We start from the raw sequence: 16,414 nt of genomic DNA, 5'->3' as shown, positions 1-16,414 counted from the left end.
GTATTGAAAGTTAAAGTAGCATCATTAGAAGTCTGTCTGTTGAAGATGTCTTCCGAAGCCAAGACACCACACCTTACTTCCATGTCAGGCAGACTTCTCTTTTAATCAGACTCATTACAAATTCAGCAGATCGTGCCCCTAAAGATTACTGTTATAATGAGTGCTGAATGAAGTCTTAAACCCTTCTTTGCATCAATAATTTAAGCTCCGAAGCAATACGCTCCTAACAGACTCCGAATCCAAAGTTGAGTTCCATCATTAGGTTTAAACTGCATGCAGCACGACTACAGAAAAAACTAAACAATACAAAGAATACACTGTTGTGCAGTAGCTATACATCAGCACTGTTATCTCCTTGTAACTACATTGCAGAAAAAGGTTTGAAATATGGCTAATGGCACAGTATTCAGTCATAGGCAGCAATGCTGACATAGAAGCTGAAAATAACTCCGTTCTAGGCCAATTCAGAAACCTATTTCCCCGCTATGCTTTCCCCTTCCATTTTTATTATTTTTTATGATCTGCACTTGAATAATCGAGGTAGTGAATCAGAAGGTAGACTGACATCGTTTGCCATCACATCGTTTTAATTCCAAATTCGACGCCAGCTCAGCTGCTCTCGATTAAAAACTCATTTTCCCCCCCATTTCATCTTCATAGCCCCACCACACACTATTTCACAATGCCAGCTGGGATTGTGTTTCAGTCGTGTTTCACCAGCTGTGCAAAGTAGTGGCTAATTTGCTTGAATCACATGCAGTGTGATTGGGAAGTTAAGCCTCCAATACACGTAATGGAGAGATCCTGTTGTGGTTTTTAACTGACTGAAGAAAAGGGATCCCAAAGTCAGGCACACATGCTCTGGTGTTACACCACTTACGCTACAGACAATTTACTTAATTGATCAGTATTAGTATCATTTTTAATGTGAAGGACAACAATTTTCAGGACTGGATGTTGGGTTATTTTGGTTCAAAGGGTAGATCATCTGACTTCCATACAATATGCATTATATATATAAAGCTGGCTTTCTTTTCGTTTTTTTGTGGATTGATCTTGTCATTATAAAGTGCTGATTTCTTGTGCAGACAGCTAGTCAGTAGAGCTACTGGCAAACAGGCAGACCTGAGGCACCTTGTGGTCTACCTTTACTTTAAGTCTGACATGTTCAGCAAAGTACGAAGTAGCTTGTTTCAGCTCTCTCCCAGCTGCAATTCAGCCTTTTTCTGCCAAGCCAATTCTGCCCAGGACTCCAGGAAAGAGGCATGCCAACACCTTGATCTTGGTCCAATTTCTTCTTAAACCCCAAAACGAGACACACAATGATAAATAGGTCAATGCTGTATTGTGCTGTTCAAAACTTCAACATGTTTTGATGTTCTGATGTGCAATTTCTTCTTCCTCTTCTTCTCATACACAATCTCAAAGTTACCAAGCATCACAGGATACATTACATTGTTTTAATTTTTGAATTAATTCATAGCACAAGCATTTTGCAAGTGTTATGATGCAAATGCCAACTTGCACCGATATGCTGGATTTTCTTGAGCTTCTGTTTTCAGAAAGACCTATTTCACACAGTGCCATTTAGATCAAACACAAAGAACCCCACAGGATTTAAATCTGAATGGCTTATTGCAGTTTTGTCAGTTTTCTTTTTATAATGAACTAAATAAAAATGAATGAAAATGTGGGAGTACTTCATCAGAACTCAACAAAAACTGCATATTCACATTTTAAGCTTGTACATTTTTTTAATAAAAACTCCAGAATATTGAGACTTGAGAAAGATCTTTGTGAAGGAAGAAAACTGGTTTTGCCATCTCCTTTATGAATCCTGTAACGTCAGTTAGGAAGAGGTTTCAGGGAAAGCAGATCAATTTTATTTTACTTGAACGCTTTATCAGTAATTGGAAAAGAGCATGCTGCAGAATTTCTGCCTCAGGGTTAAAATCAAAGTTTGAATATAAATAGGGAAATATGTGGAATATGAACATGTACAATTCATTAACATATTCAAATTACCACAGTAAATAATGAGTTCAACCATTATTTTCATTACACATTGTGGGAGGAAAAATAAATGATTTTCTTTAAATAAAAATATTGTAATATATATATATATATATATATATAAAGCATCAAAGGGACTTTTTTTATTTTCCTTTTGTAGCTTCTTTGCAGGTTTATGGAGATTTGGATTTTAACACATACTGACAGAAAAGATTGAGGCATACATACACTTCTGAGGATTTCTTTTCATTTTGAAACTGCCTTCATTTCACCAGTTTTCCATTTATTTACTTTTTAGACCGCTATATGAAAACAAACAGACAGAAACCACCTTGATACCCTATCTGTAAACTTTTTATCAGGGGCACCCATTACTCTTCAACTTACTCTTGACCAACTTTCTGACAAACTTTTTTTTTTTTCTCCACTGTGAAAAAAGAGCTTTGGTACTTTGACTGCGATATCAAAATGTTCTCAGCTTTTAATATTTGCTCATTTGAATAAGTGTCACACAAGCTTAGCTCTTATTTGCATTGCAGTTGTTAAATAAAATGTAACAAACGCCAGAGACAAATACCGACCAAAATTAATGAACACGCTCCCGCAGAGAGAAGGAAGCAACTGCTATTTAAGGAATGAACCAATTAGCAATGGCTAAGGATCACGCTAAACAGCTTCATTTTGATTTTGTTTTTCATTTATTAGATCTGAGTGTCGATCTGAGGGTGAGCTTCAATATTCACAGATACAACCAGAAAATGTACACAGGCTTACCAAGCTGTCTTTCATCGATACCTTGATCCTTCTCCGGAATCTGTAAGGAAGAGAATTAGAGGTTAGAATGTTTTACAATCCAGTCTGGGACCATCTCAAATCTCACTGTCGTATAGGTGCTAAATTTGATATATTAAAGGTGATAACAGGAACATAAGCTACTATTCACCCTTATTCACATTTCAACTGTGGTGCTTCTTGGAATCAAAGGGTACCAATGTGGATAACCAATCTTGTTGCACTGATTTATCAAAGGAAAGTAGTTTACTTCAGTAGTTGGACTGGTTTATGCCTTTAGTTGTAAAATGTCCTCCTGCAATTCAGTCTCAGATCTTGTCAGCATAATCAATTATACCAGAGGTGTCAAACTCCAGTCCTCTGAGGCCTGCAGGTCATCTTGATTTCATTCCAACTTAAGCTCTTGGTTACATAATTGATCTAATTACTTGCTTAACTGAACATATTGAACGTTTCTTTCGGGTCTGGTGGAGATGAGGACTTCGAAGGAGCACTGTATTCAAAAGTACAGTGCCTTTTTACGTTTTCTTCCAAGTGTTAGAGAGAAGGGTTAAATTAAATCACTAAATAGGAGTCGCTGTTCACTGTGGCCCTCCCAGCTTTGGAGATGTTAAACCAGTAATTTCTCCATCAGTATTATATAATAATATATATATATACACAGTGGCTCTAAAAAGTATTCACCCCCTTGGACTTTTCCCACATACCATTGTGTTACAACATGAAATCAGAAGGATTTAAATCAGGATTTTTTGTTACTGATCAACACAGTTGTCCATAAGGTCAAAGTGAAATATAATCTGCAAATTGTTATACATTAATTACAAATATAAAACAGAAAATATTTGAATGCATAAGTAATCACCCCCTTCTCCCAAGTCCCAGGTGTCTTGCAGACTTCTCTGTACTTTGCTGCATCCATTTTGACAACTATCTTTACAAGGTTTCTAGGCCCGGTTGAAGAGAAGCATCCCCATAGCATGATGATAACCTGTTTTGTAAGTCGCCGTGGATAAGGTCGTCTGCTAAGAAATAAATAAATAAATAAAAATAATAATAATAATAATAATGCTGCCACCACCATGCTGCACGGTAGGGATGGTGTTCTCAGGATGATGTGTTTGTGCCAAACATAGCGCTTAGTGTTAAGGCCAAAAAGCTCTATTTTGGTCTCATCAGACCATAGAATCTTCCTCCACTTGGTCTCAGTCTCCCACAAACTGTAGCCGAGATCTGATGTGTGTTGTTTCTCTCCCATAAATGCCACTTTTGTAAAGCACCCGGTCTATTGTTGCAGTATGCACAGTGTCTCCCAGCTCAGCCGTGGAAGACGGCAACTCCTTTAGAGTTGCCATAGGCCTCTCGGTGGCCTCCCTGACTAGTGCCCTTCTTGCCCGGATACTTTTGAGGAAGGCCTGATCTAGGCAGATTCACATTTGTGCCATATTCTCTCCATTTCTCAATAATGGACTTTACTGTGCTCCGGGGGATATTAATTGCCTTGGAAATGTTCCTATATATCTTACCGCTGATTGGTGCTTTTGAAGAACCTTATTCCAGATTTGATTTTAAATTTTCCTTTGTCTTCATGATGTAGTTTTTGTTAGGAATTGTACTAATCAACTGTGGAACCTCCCAGAGACTGGAGAGGGTGAATACTTTTGAGAGCCACTGTGTGCATGTGTGTATATATATACACATGAAAACAAACTCCTTAACTGTGTTTGGTCAAAGAACCAGGGGACAGAACAAACACACAAAGATCTGTCTATATACATATGTAAGGAATCAGTGAAAAGAGACGGTCACCCTAAGCGTTGAACATACTATTACTGGCAAATGGTTCATAATACAAAGCCTCTGTGGGTCGTGTAATCTGCATCTGTGCATTTATTTTTACCCCCCCAATAATTCCTGCTTGTTCAGGCCAGCACTCATGTGGCACTTGTATATCCACAGTTAAATATTGGCTACCAGCTCAGCATCAGCACAAGTTTGGTACAGAAAGTTCTGGGCACAGAAAGGACTTCCACAGAAGGAGTACCATTTGGAGTGCATGAATTTCATCTCTCTGTGTGGAGACAAGAAAGAAGCACCATATTGCTTCGTTTCTAGCTCCACATTTGAAAGACAGATGTGGACATAGGGCGTCCACTCTTGTGATTTTTCAGGTTGGCCTTTTTGCCAGGTCAGGACAGGTTTCTCGTATTCTTTCTGCCACCCGGATGACAGTTTAAACGCATTTGCCAGTGCTTGGCAGAGACCAAGTTGTTCTGCACAACATCAAGACATACTGTACCTGTTAAATATGCAGAGAAGTTCCCCACTACAATCTAAAAGATCGTTCTCTCACAGGAGGCCTTTTGTTTATCCATTAAATATAAAGTAAATCTAAAGTTGTTGTTGTTTTTTTACTGTGCATATGTATAAAAATAAAGAAATTAATTAATAATAAACTACCTGTGGTGCAGATATTCATCTTGACACTCACGCATAATTTAAGTCGAAGTAAAATAATAAATGAAAGCCCTGAGCTATTTTCACAAATAATGCACAATCCTCATGTCTTTTGAAAAGGTTCTTCCTAATTGCTGGTTTTCAACCCAGAGGCAGCGCAGCAACCTTGCTCCGAGCAGTATAGTCAATTAAGGCGTTCCAGCTTTCTCTTGTAATAGCCGTCAGGGTGTGCTTGCTGGAAACCAAACCAAGTAATCGAAATCAGTGCTTTAAAAAAAAAGAAATGAAAAAAAAATAACCCTGGAAGGAACACTCTCTCCTTTCCTTCCTTCTCTACAAGTCAATCTGTAGGGAGCTGGAATAATTTACAAGTCTCTGCAGTTCTTGCAAAAGCCTGAGAACCGGTGGGAACATTAAAAGAAAATATTAAAGCAAGATAGTTTTTGATTTATGAACACCTTTAGACTGACAATTACTCTACTCCTGGCAGAGCCGTTCGCTGTCCTTTTTCTCCATCGTTTGTCAAAAACACATTAAACAACTCGTAAATCATTATCAGGGCAGGAGAGGAGGCACTTTATTTTCGCAGCATCTTGACACACCAACAAGGAAAGCATGACAAGGGTGGTCCTTGGAGGTCTATCACAATGCTTGTGTTTTAAATGCTGCCGGGCTACCATCAGATATAGTTAGAGACTTCAGTTTACCTACCTATTTCAGGCAAATGTTAACATTCGCCTCCAGCCCAGCACTGCCAATGTAGCACATTCTTAACTAAATCTAGGGACATATTTAACTTTCTGTGCTACTGTATATAAATAAAATAATTCAAGCAAAAAGTCTAATCATTTGAATCAAAATTGTATGAAGGCCATGTTAACCGTGTCCCTAGTCTCCACATGTGCTTTAATGCACATGTCAGAACATGTTAAAAACATTCTTCTGGCATTTCTTGTTAAAGCAGACTCCTGTGCTAAATTAACTCTTAAAGAGGATCAGGATTAGGAAGTTGCTGGATCCTGGCCATACTTTTGACCTCACATTCATTGTTATAAAGGTCACATGGGCTCAACAGGAAACATTTAGTGGGTTTCTGTCCAGATCTGTGCTGATGTTCAGAGTCCACTCACATCTTTCAGCAGCATCACACTCCAGTGCCCTTTACAAAATACTAAGTATTTGCATATTTATAAATCCTTCAAACTTGCCACCTGGAACACCTCATGCTGTGAAAGTAAACCAACAATGTGGGTTACAAAAATACAAAGTCACACGTAGATCTTAAGTGTTGAGAAAAATCTTTGTGTGTCAAAATGCTATTTTTTTACCCCTGCAAACTAGCCCAATGCAATTAAGAACCATCAAAGAGGAGTTTAGAACTTTACATCAGACAAACAGGAGATTGAAATAAATTACAGTATTCTATCCAAGTTAAAAACAGTTTTGGCACGACAATTATGTTAATAACTATACAATTTTGTTTAAGATTTGGTATAAGCCAACTAATCTTTAAGGGCAAGGGAAACGCACGATCCTGCATTCGATTTTGTGGACCAGCCGATTTGCTTTTATGGTCCCAAAGTGGCATAAATGAAAAATAAGTACATATCGTTTCATGTGCTGCTTTGGCACTGATTGACTTTTTTTTTTCCCCACTCCAACAATGAACAACAAGCACTGACTTAATAAGGCTTAGCATCTGACATCTGGCCCATGGGTCTTTCACTTCAACTTATTGAGCAGCAAATCTCTGAAGCAAGATGAAATATGGATGTACCTGAAGGAATATTCAAATGTGCCAGGGACACATCTTTCAGCACTAACAGATTTCTGAGCAGAAGAACACATTGAATTACAACAGACATCCTATAATTTTCAGATTTCCTATAAGAATTAAAGACGTGCTAAAAATTAAATGTACAAATAAAGGTTTTATTTTACAAAGTGTTGCATGTAACAGAAGTAACAGCAAACACGGGATCGAAGACAGGAGAGCATTAGCTGTGCAAGACTGTGGGTTGGATTGCCACCTCAGGCTACTGGATTTCATAAAACATTCTAATGCCCATTTTGTTTGTAGAAGAAAACCGATAGTACTTTCAAATGTAGATGCCTTACAATAACTATGCCACTTATGTAAATTAGGTCTTATTTTTCGGACATAATGGGTCAAATATTCTGGGAGAGACCACAGAGTTGAAAGCGTCTGGTGAACAGAGCTGGGTGGCTCTTAAACTATGGCTTTGTGAAAGTGCAGTTATCCCGGCTCGGTTTTGTCCTCGACAGGGGAAGGATGTGAAACAATGTGGCAACACTTAGCAACAAGCCAAGTACCACAAATTAATCAGTGTGCTCCTCCAGCAACCCCCAACATTGTAGTGACCATTTTAATTACAATCTACATCATTCTGTAACCTTATTGGCATTTTATTCCATTTTAAGGTATATTAATCTTGTACAATGTGTTTGGTACAATCTAACACATTTAGAATGTTTCTGAAGTAAATTGATAGGCATCATATCAAATAATCTGAGACAGAAAAAAAGAGAATGAAGCAGACAATGCATTACCAAACATAAGACAGAAAACAGGTAGGAGGTATATGTGCTTTTCCTTTAAGACCTTCCCCCAGTACAAGGTTGGCTATCCAGCCCCAGGTTAATAGCATTTCCAGTATCCTGTAGCTTAAAATAAGTAAATCTTGAATTATTGTACTGACACAGAACGAATCAAGGTGAAATATAATGATCTGTTTGCTCACGGGGAGTGCAGCAGCCTGGGGTATCTGTAACACCTCAGAACATTTATGGGACTATAATCTCCAGTTGTTTGTTTTGTTTTTTCCTCAGTAGCGGAAAAAAAAGGCACCTACAAATATCCCAAGAGTAACCGACCCGAGAGCAAAACGCTGATCTGGCAATGTAATCATTCCACCTCAATGCTCACAGATAGTTGTCATGTTCCCCGATGTTATGTCATGATTATTATGATTGCTATTATTATGATTTTAACACAATTTGTTTAGGACTGATGCAGGCTCTCACCTACCCATGAGAGAACATTTACAGAACAAACAAACCCACATTTTATATTCCGTTTTGCTTCTGCAATGTTTCTCGTTCTGAAGCTCAGATTTGAATAAAATGACTCTGGCAAGTCTTAGGCAGTGCCCATGTAATATGTATTGGCATAATTTGTCACTATCATGTCAATCTTTCCGTATTTATTTATTCTTTATTCATTTATATTAGAATCTCCAATACTTTTTTCACTTTCAGGAGGGATGGGATAAGAAAAGCTTGTTTTTCACACTGCAAACTCAGAATGCGTATGTTCCATCTAGAACACCAACCATAAGGATTTGCCGAAGATCTAACATCTGAACCAACCAGCATTTGAGTAGTCACAGGAGTCAGACCCAAACTTCATTCTGCTCAACCAATTGTTTGCAATCCTCTGGGGAAACTCACACTCAAATTGACAGTAGCAGAGGCTTGATTGGATATGTTGTCAAATTCTTGAATTGGCTCTATCTGTGATCTAATGAAGTGATTCTAGTCATCCATTTATCTGACATGTTTAAAAATTGAAATACAGACTTTATATTTAGATATTTATTATATTTAGATATTGTTAAAGGAAGCCACAATCTTTAGATTATCAATCTAATTTGCTTAGAGGTTTTGATTGTGTTTTGTGCCATTGTGTTTTTGGCATCGATACAATGGACTACTTCGATTCACTTCAACAGAGAGAGGATACAACACTATTTGAGGGGGCAGACTAAGAGCAAAATTAAATAAATGCAGACTAAATTAACACTTGACCTAGTATTTAACATGTCTAACCAACCAAACGGTGATCGGATTCTTATGCATCACTGCTGTATCACAGTGGGGCTGGACAGTGAAGTGGGTGCCTTGTCAGGTATCATTTTGTTTTTGTGTCATTGATTGTTTGGGGAACAATCTTTTTGTGCTTCGTCTAATGTCTCGCTTTCGCCTCACCTGCCCAATTTTATTTATGAGAGCATCCTCACTCAAATCCGTTGTGTATTCTTCATTAAAAAAAATTATTTTTTTTAAGCAATTCTATATATGTTGTCTTCTCCCTGTGAAAAGGATTCCCAGAAGAACAGGAGGGCTACTTAAGCACAGAGATAGAAGTACTTGAAAGATTTGATATGCAAACATCAGGTTGGTATTGGTGCTTGAAAAACTTAAAATACGGCATGTACATTATTTAGTTTATTTTGTATATTTATTTTTAATCTTATTTAGTATATTATATATGGAATGTTGTGTTTATTTTGTATTTTTGTTGTCATAAATATGGTTATCTTTCAATTCGAGAATATTATCCAAAGGGGGATGGGACACTGCATGTTACCATGGGGAACTCATACAAATGTGTTCTATCAAAGCTGCCTATAGGCCACGGTGTGTGGTCACTCAGGCAGACCCTCCTTCTGCCTAATTTAACACAGACATCCTGCCTCTTTTTGCCAGAGCCAACAGGCTCACATGATGCAATGTCCCATCCCCATTTGGGCAATATTCTCTTTTTCTGATAACTGCGGTTGCATTTGCAAACTATTGTACATATCCTGTGAGTTCCTATGTCCTGTCCAATCATTTATAATATGGGTTTCTATGGCAAAGTTGATGTATTTATTTAATATAAATGCTGTCGTGAATTACTTCTTACATAAGAGGGCGAACCAATTCTATAACATTTATTTTTCAGCCACGGAGAGATTTTCAGACTTTCAGATTTCAGATTCAAGGAAAAAACAGAAGCACTGACCCTTTAAAAAATATTAATAATAAATAATGGAATTGTGGGCATCTGTGATAAGAATAGTTGTTCTGTAAACAACAGAGTGGTCTTTCTGTAAACAGACATCTGCTCGTCAATAAATGATTTAAACTAAGAGGTACAGCAAAAGCAAGGTGAACCTGCAAGAGAGATTATTCATCTTTCTACACAGGATCATTCACAAGATTTTCAATGATTTCCATGAATTGCTCCTACAGCTCAGAGATTGCAACCCTTTGGATGTTAGAGCTTTGTACCGAGATGATGTTTTCTGCAAACAAAGCCAAGTAATCTCCTCTGACAAGTGGTTTGGGCAATTTTCAGGAGAAGTCTACAGATCTAATGCACTTGATGCAAATATAGCATGTCCACATAATTCAGGCTTCAGCTTCAAGTCAATAAATAAAACATACGCCCTCATCAACCCCTTCCAGAGGCCTGATTGACCAGCTCTGCTGCTCATTATCAGCTGCATCACAGAATTAATATTAATCTGCAAAAGGACTGTCAGTCAGAAGGTTTTAGGATTTTCTCACAAAGGCAGAATTTTGTGAAGTGAAAGTTTGTGTGTGGGGAGGGTTGAGGGAGAAGCGTTCTTCCCCGACTGAACTGACACTAATGACAGCTAAAACGGGGCTAAATTGTTATCTTGCTTCACGCATCAAGGCAGAGCAGACAATTTTCTGTTCCCTCCTGAAGCTACTGATTGCAAATTAACATCTAGCATCATAACTGTGCTACCTGCAGGGGCTCGTTCTGCTCTGTGCATTAGATTTTCTGGATCATTTAGAACCTAATGTGATATTTTTTCGGGGGATTTTTATTTTGTATTTTTTTAGCAGTGGTTCTTAATCATGCTGTTCATAGATTGAATCCGGTTGTCATGAAATTTACTTTTTATGCTGAGACCTCAACTTTTCTATGCATTTTCAAGTAAGCTGCTTCAAGAGCTTTACCAACAGTTACAAGGCAAACACAAACACAAGCTTTTCATATATTGCACCCTGTGCATGTTTTTTCTGTCCCACATTTTCAATCCTTTAACCATGGCTACTATAGAGCACTTACACAGCAGGGTGCCATAGAAGCCATGCCAAATAACCCCATTAAAAGCTTTAAAAAATGACGAGACAATAAATAACATTTATTGAAAAGGAGGCACGGCTCTTCTGTGTTGCCGATTATCTTATTTTACCTTTACACCTTGCAAATGGGAACCAAGTCTGTAAGAATTAATAGACCTTTCTGTAACATTATGATAAAATACAGGTCAAGAGATGCTTAAACATATTACTAAAAACTACTACCGTTTCTGTTGGTTTAAAAAGCACATCTTCACGCAGCCATTCAAGGATTTAAAACCCTGCTGTGCAAAATCTTTTTTTAGTCTTCTGTAATTGCGTTGTAAGAGAAAAATGTATTAACTATATTTCCTTTGGAGACATTCTGGAGAATTAATCTGTAGTTTACAGACTGTGCAGCAATATTATAGCAAAGAGTCTTGGATACATCTTTTCAGCAAACTAATTCACTCAGCAAGTGGAGACTGTGAATGTTTCGGCATGAACTAAAGATTTGGCCCAGGGGACTAGCATTTCCCCATTCTGTGAAATCGATTCACAATGACACCCAAGTTTCAAAAGTGTAGGTTGGGGTCAGCGCAGGCCAAAACAAGTTTGATTATTTGTTAAAAAAAAACATGAGGAAGGACTTTCAACATTTGTTATTTTCCCTTTCCCATTTCTGACAGGACTACCTGCTTGGGTGGAAATCAAAAGCCACTCAAGAGAGCTTCAGCTTTATCAGGTCTACTTTGCACTTGACCTACAAGACTATAAATCTTGATTTGCAACTTCGTATTATCCATTTTTAAACCAAAAGACATGAACATGAACATGAAACATAGACCCAGTTTCCCCAAAGCCATGTCTAAGGAGATGGAATACAGATACACAGTAGAGTTTATAAAGGGCAAACTTGACTCAGACAAGGAGAAGCCATTGATCCAGCCTGGGAAAAACACACAGCTATAATTCAAGGCACTCAGCAACTAAACCCTCTGCTGCGAACAATGCTGAGGAAACGAATAAGAGAGGAGCGAGGGCATAAGGCAGCATAAGAATGAGGATGATTTTGGGCCATTAAATGAGCTCACCCACACAACACCTCTGTGATAATATTCAATAAATTAATCCTTACCTGAGAAGCATCGTCTTTGAAATCCCCCGAGGCCACATTAACAGATGCTAGAAGGAAAAACGGGGGAAAGTAATGCAGTTAATAACAACTAACAATTTGAATAACACATTCAAATGCTTCACCAAAAAAAGTAATGAAAGAATATTGCCATTTTCTGTAGCTTTTTCTGACACAGCTTTATCTCCAAAAAACAACAAATAGTTTCAACCCCTCAATTAATCATGGCAAATGCATAGCAGTGGTTCCATTTTCCAGTGATACAGAAATAGGAAAAAACTCTACTACAGAAAGACCACGGTCCGCTGAACAACTGCTTAAGACCTGGAGAAAGTGTTAAGGTCTCCAGATTCAGAAAACTGCTGTAAACCAGACATTTAATACATTTTCAGTACAATTGCATACACTGCCTTCACAGAATGGCACTTACAGAAATAAGTCTAATGAACCATGATTTGATACTGAATAGTTAATTTAAAATCTGTATTTTGCCTCAGGGAAGTTTTATTTCCTGAACTATACAAACATGATCTTTAAAAATACATAATTAGAACAAAGAGAACATTTATCCTGTCATATTTGATGTTTAATCTGAACGAAGGCGGGGGGGGGTAAACATTCTGGACAATGAACACATTTTGATTGGAAATGATCACAGCGACAAAAGCAGCAGTTTTCAAAATGATGGTGCTGCAACAAATTCCAATTGAGACGTACACTTGGGTGGGAAAGCATATTTAAATGGTGAGGGCAGACCAAGTGCATCTGGATGTGCCGAGGTGGAAAACTGAAAATATTAGTCGCAAAATGAGCACAACTTTGACAAAAATCAATGCTAAAAGGCAGCGCTTTGACTTGGTTTGGAAGCAAGATGAAATCTATTAGCCCGACTGCGTGAAGCCTTTCATCAAATACAAGAACCCCTGAGTGACAGTAAGACTTCTGTTGGATCGCTGGTCAGTACACTGACATTAAACCCCCTCTTAATCAGAGTGTGGCAGCCCATTCAACAGCTAAGCAATAAGAACGGCCCAGATACACTTGAGGAAAAACCGAGCACTGGAAACCAAAGTTTGAAACACCTGCTTCATACTTCACATCATTCGTGAGTGCGGTCTGCCCACATCTTTAAAGACCTGGCTGACTTTAGACTGACTTTAAGAACCCCCCAGCAGACATGAGGCACAAGTTACCATGGATTACCATACTGTTCAGCACATATTAAAGTCTTGCCATCAGGACAGATAAGGAAGTCTAATTACTCCATCACCCCCCAACAAAAGGTGAACCATTATGACAACCACCTCTCCTCTACACCTCTGCTCCTCTGAATATAAATACAGGCCTTCTCATTCCGGTGCTAGCCAACTCAAAATTGTCATTAGCACTAAAGATATGCATCAACATACCAGCTCTCTCTGCAGGCAATTTCTGAATAACAATCCCTAAACAATGCGGGGCCGGGGACCAGATAAACGTAGCTGTCAGATTCAGCAGCCAAGCACATTAAGGCACTGGGATTGAGCGCGATACAGACAAGGCGTACAAGAGATCACGATTTCTTTTTATTTTGGTGGGAGTCTCGGAAGCTCACGATGTCATACAAAGAGGTGGCGCGGAGGGTAAGCATATAATTATAGTAATTAACTTGAAATAGAGACAAAGGCTTCACTACAGCCTTTAGGTCTAATGAAGCATAAGGCGGAAAATAATGATTAAAAACAATAAAGGAAACTCATAGCCAACACTTTAGCCAATCGGAGAGTGAAAGCCCCCCCTCTATAAATGATAAATAATTGGTCATTTAGCAGTCTGTCTCCGGAAACAGCTCTTTCCCTCACGCGTTTTGTTTATGGCTTCTCATTAGGCTAAATATAATCTACATAGTCACTATTGACAGCAGTGTCTTTCTAGGAAAGACGTACTACAGGAGGATGCAATAATGTATCTGAACGCCATCTCTCTGGGGAGGAAAAAAAAAGTGAAGCTGGGAGTCCTCCCCTAATTAAATTAATTATAACGTTATAAGAAAACGTTTATGGACAACTTAACCTACTAATTAACAGTGGCTCACTTAATTAGCTGAAGAACAAGATTCTATTAAGGAAAAAACTAATGAGGATTTGGACTGTCTCCCTGCATGGGCATCCTAGCAGCCTTGGCCTTTAAAAACGCACTCTCCTAGGTCGACTAAAGGAATGTTTCCAAGTTCACTCCTTCTTATTCTAAAACACATGTCGTAAAGTTGCAATCTTGTCATGCAAGTCCCAAGAGTGAGGGTGCACCAAAAGAGCAGAAAGCCATTTGTTGTCAGCCAAGTGAAGCCTGCAATCTTTCAGCTAGACATGATGAGTATGGCTGAAAGCACATCTTATGGCATCTATGTGTTTGGAGTAGGTTTTAATGGAGCATTTTAGATTTTTTTTTATTTTTTTATTTTTTATTTTTCTCCAAGCAAAAGAAAATTACAATGTGCCTTGAGGTTCCTTAAGGCTGACACATAGCTTCACTGTTTGTGGTAACCATTAAACTGCCAGTGACTGAGGAGGGTGGGTGATTTTCACTACAGGGAAAAGGGCATTTACATTTTTATTTTTGGTCAACTGACCAGTATCTCATGAAAGCATAGTTATTTGAGAAACGTCTTATTTCCTTACTAGTGTTGTTCGTTATGTTGGCATTCTGGAGCTCGAATTTGAATTATTAATATATTAGAAAGTCCCTGCTGTCTACGGTCTTCTGTCTACTACAGTGCCACTAGCTAGATGACATCACACACCGGAGTAACCCTGCCCCCCCACACTCCTGAAATAGACAGAAAATACAAAATACAGAATACAGAGGTGTTTCAAGGGGGTGGTGGGTGCTGCTCCAGTGTACCACATAATCTGACATTGAAAATTAGACTGAAAAGTCTGTAAGGAGACAAACTGGAGCTCCAGAACGTGTTATTTTAAGCCACCCCTACAATCCAATTCAAAACTCCTAAATTCTTTAATGTCCTGAAAGTGCAGTTTGTTTTGCAAACAGTTAGCAATAAAAAAAGCCTTAAAATCATTAAAACACCATGCATATTCAAACACGTAAAATCATCACTGGATAATACAACAATCAATCAATAAATAACAGATAACACCACAATCAGCATGACCATCATAAATCATTAATATAAATAGTCAGATAAATAGTGTCATAATCCACAATCAAGTTGACAATTTAAACTAGTAAGGAAATGAAAGGGTTTTTGTTGAGAATTATGCTTTCATTAAATTGTGTTCCTTTTACCTTTACAGGAGGCAGGATTGTGTTATTTACATTCTACATGTATGTCAAGTCTTGATGCATATCCTTCTGCAAAATTGCTCCTGTTGTTCCTCTTAAATTAAAAAAAAAAAATGAATAGAGGACAGATTAATGTTTGAAACAATAGCATTCGTCTCTGCTATCTGATGAGGCAATAGACAGCCTCTTTAATCCTCAAATTCTTTATTCAGATTTAAAAATGTGTTTTATAATTGTTTTAATTCCTTCACGGCGGACGTGTTGCTCAAGCAGGACATTTTTGTAACCGTGCCAATAGTTCTAAGACACCCATGCTATTTTCTGCACAGCTGCCAGTGTCCTCCAACCTAGTGCATGAATTTACAATAAACTGAAGAAGTGGGAAGCCACGAACACTGCCTTGAAATGAACCCAAAATAAAAGGTCTTCTGCAGCTCCTTCTGGTCTTCTCGTTTAATTAAATGGCATTCTAAGCTCACAAGAGACATGAACTAAAAATCATTTAGCTGCAGAGCTTTGGGGATTTAAACTGATAGCAGCTGCAAAGAGTCTCTTGAGAAAAACAGACGTGCTTCTGGAAAGTGTGAACATAATTGAACCCAAATTAGAACAGATCTTGAAAAGGGGCATCTCTCAGAAAAGAGTTACTCCCATTCCTTAAGGGGCTTCAGGACAATGTTTTAGAGGTGACTTTGAGTAATCAAGTGCTTAAGACAAGGAGCACTGGCATATTAGCTCAATTTGTTAAGAAGTCAATGTTAACACCCAGAGCAAATTAATTCCCTCACTGTTAAGTAAAAAGAAAAGAAAATGGGGGAAACAGAAAAAAATAGATTCTGCTGAAAGGCTCAGAGA

The 16,414-nt window shown here is 38.1% G+C and overlaps 1 protein-coding gene across 2 annotated transcripts in view; it reads right to left on the bottom strand.

The window, feature by feature from the left end:
* Window positions 1-16,414, bottom strand: part of b3glcta (beta 3-glucosyltransferase a) — a 64,821-nt gene that overhangs the window by 44,097 nt on the left and 4,310 nt on the right. For both annotated transcript variants that reach the window (XM_066699718.1, XM_066699717.1), the window contains exons 2-3: window positions 12,281-12,327; window positions 2,788-2,827 (exon numbers count right to left, since the gene is read on the bottom strand). In XM_066699718.1, coding sequence (XP_066555815.1) covers window positions 2,788-2,827; window positions 12,281-12,327 — 87 coding nt within the window. The remainder of the gene's footprint in view (window positions 1-2,787; window positions 2,828-12,280; window positions 12,328-16,414) is intronic.

The sequence above is a fragment of the Amia ocellicauda genome, chromosome 3, assembly GCF_036373705.1.
Source record: "Amia ocellicauda isolate fAmiCal2 chromosome 3, fAmiCal2.hap1, whole genome shotgun sequence".
In the NCBI taxonomy this organism is placed as follows: domain Eukaryota; kingdom Metazoa; phylum Chordata; class Actinopteri; order Amiiformes; family Amiidae; genus Amia; species Amia ocellicauda.
Note: the sequence above shows the minus strand (reverse complement) of the source record. Positions and strands in the feature narration are given on the sequence as shown.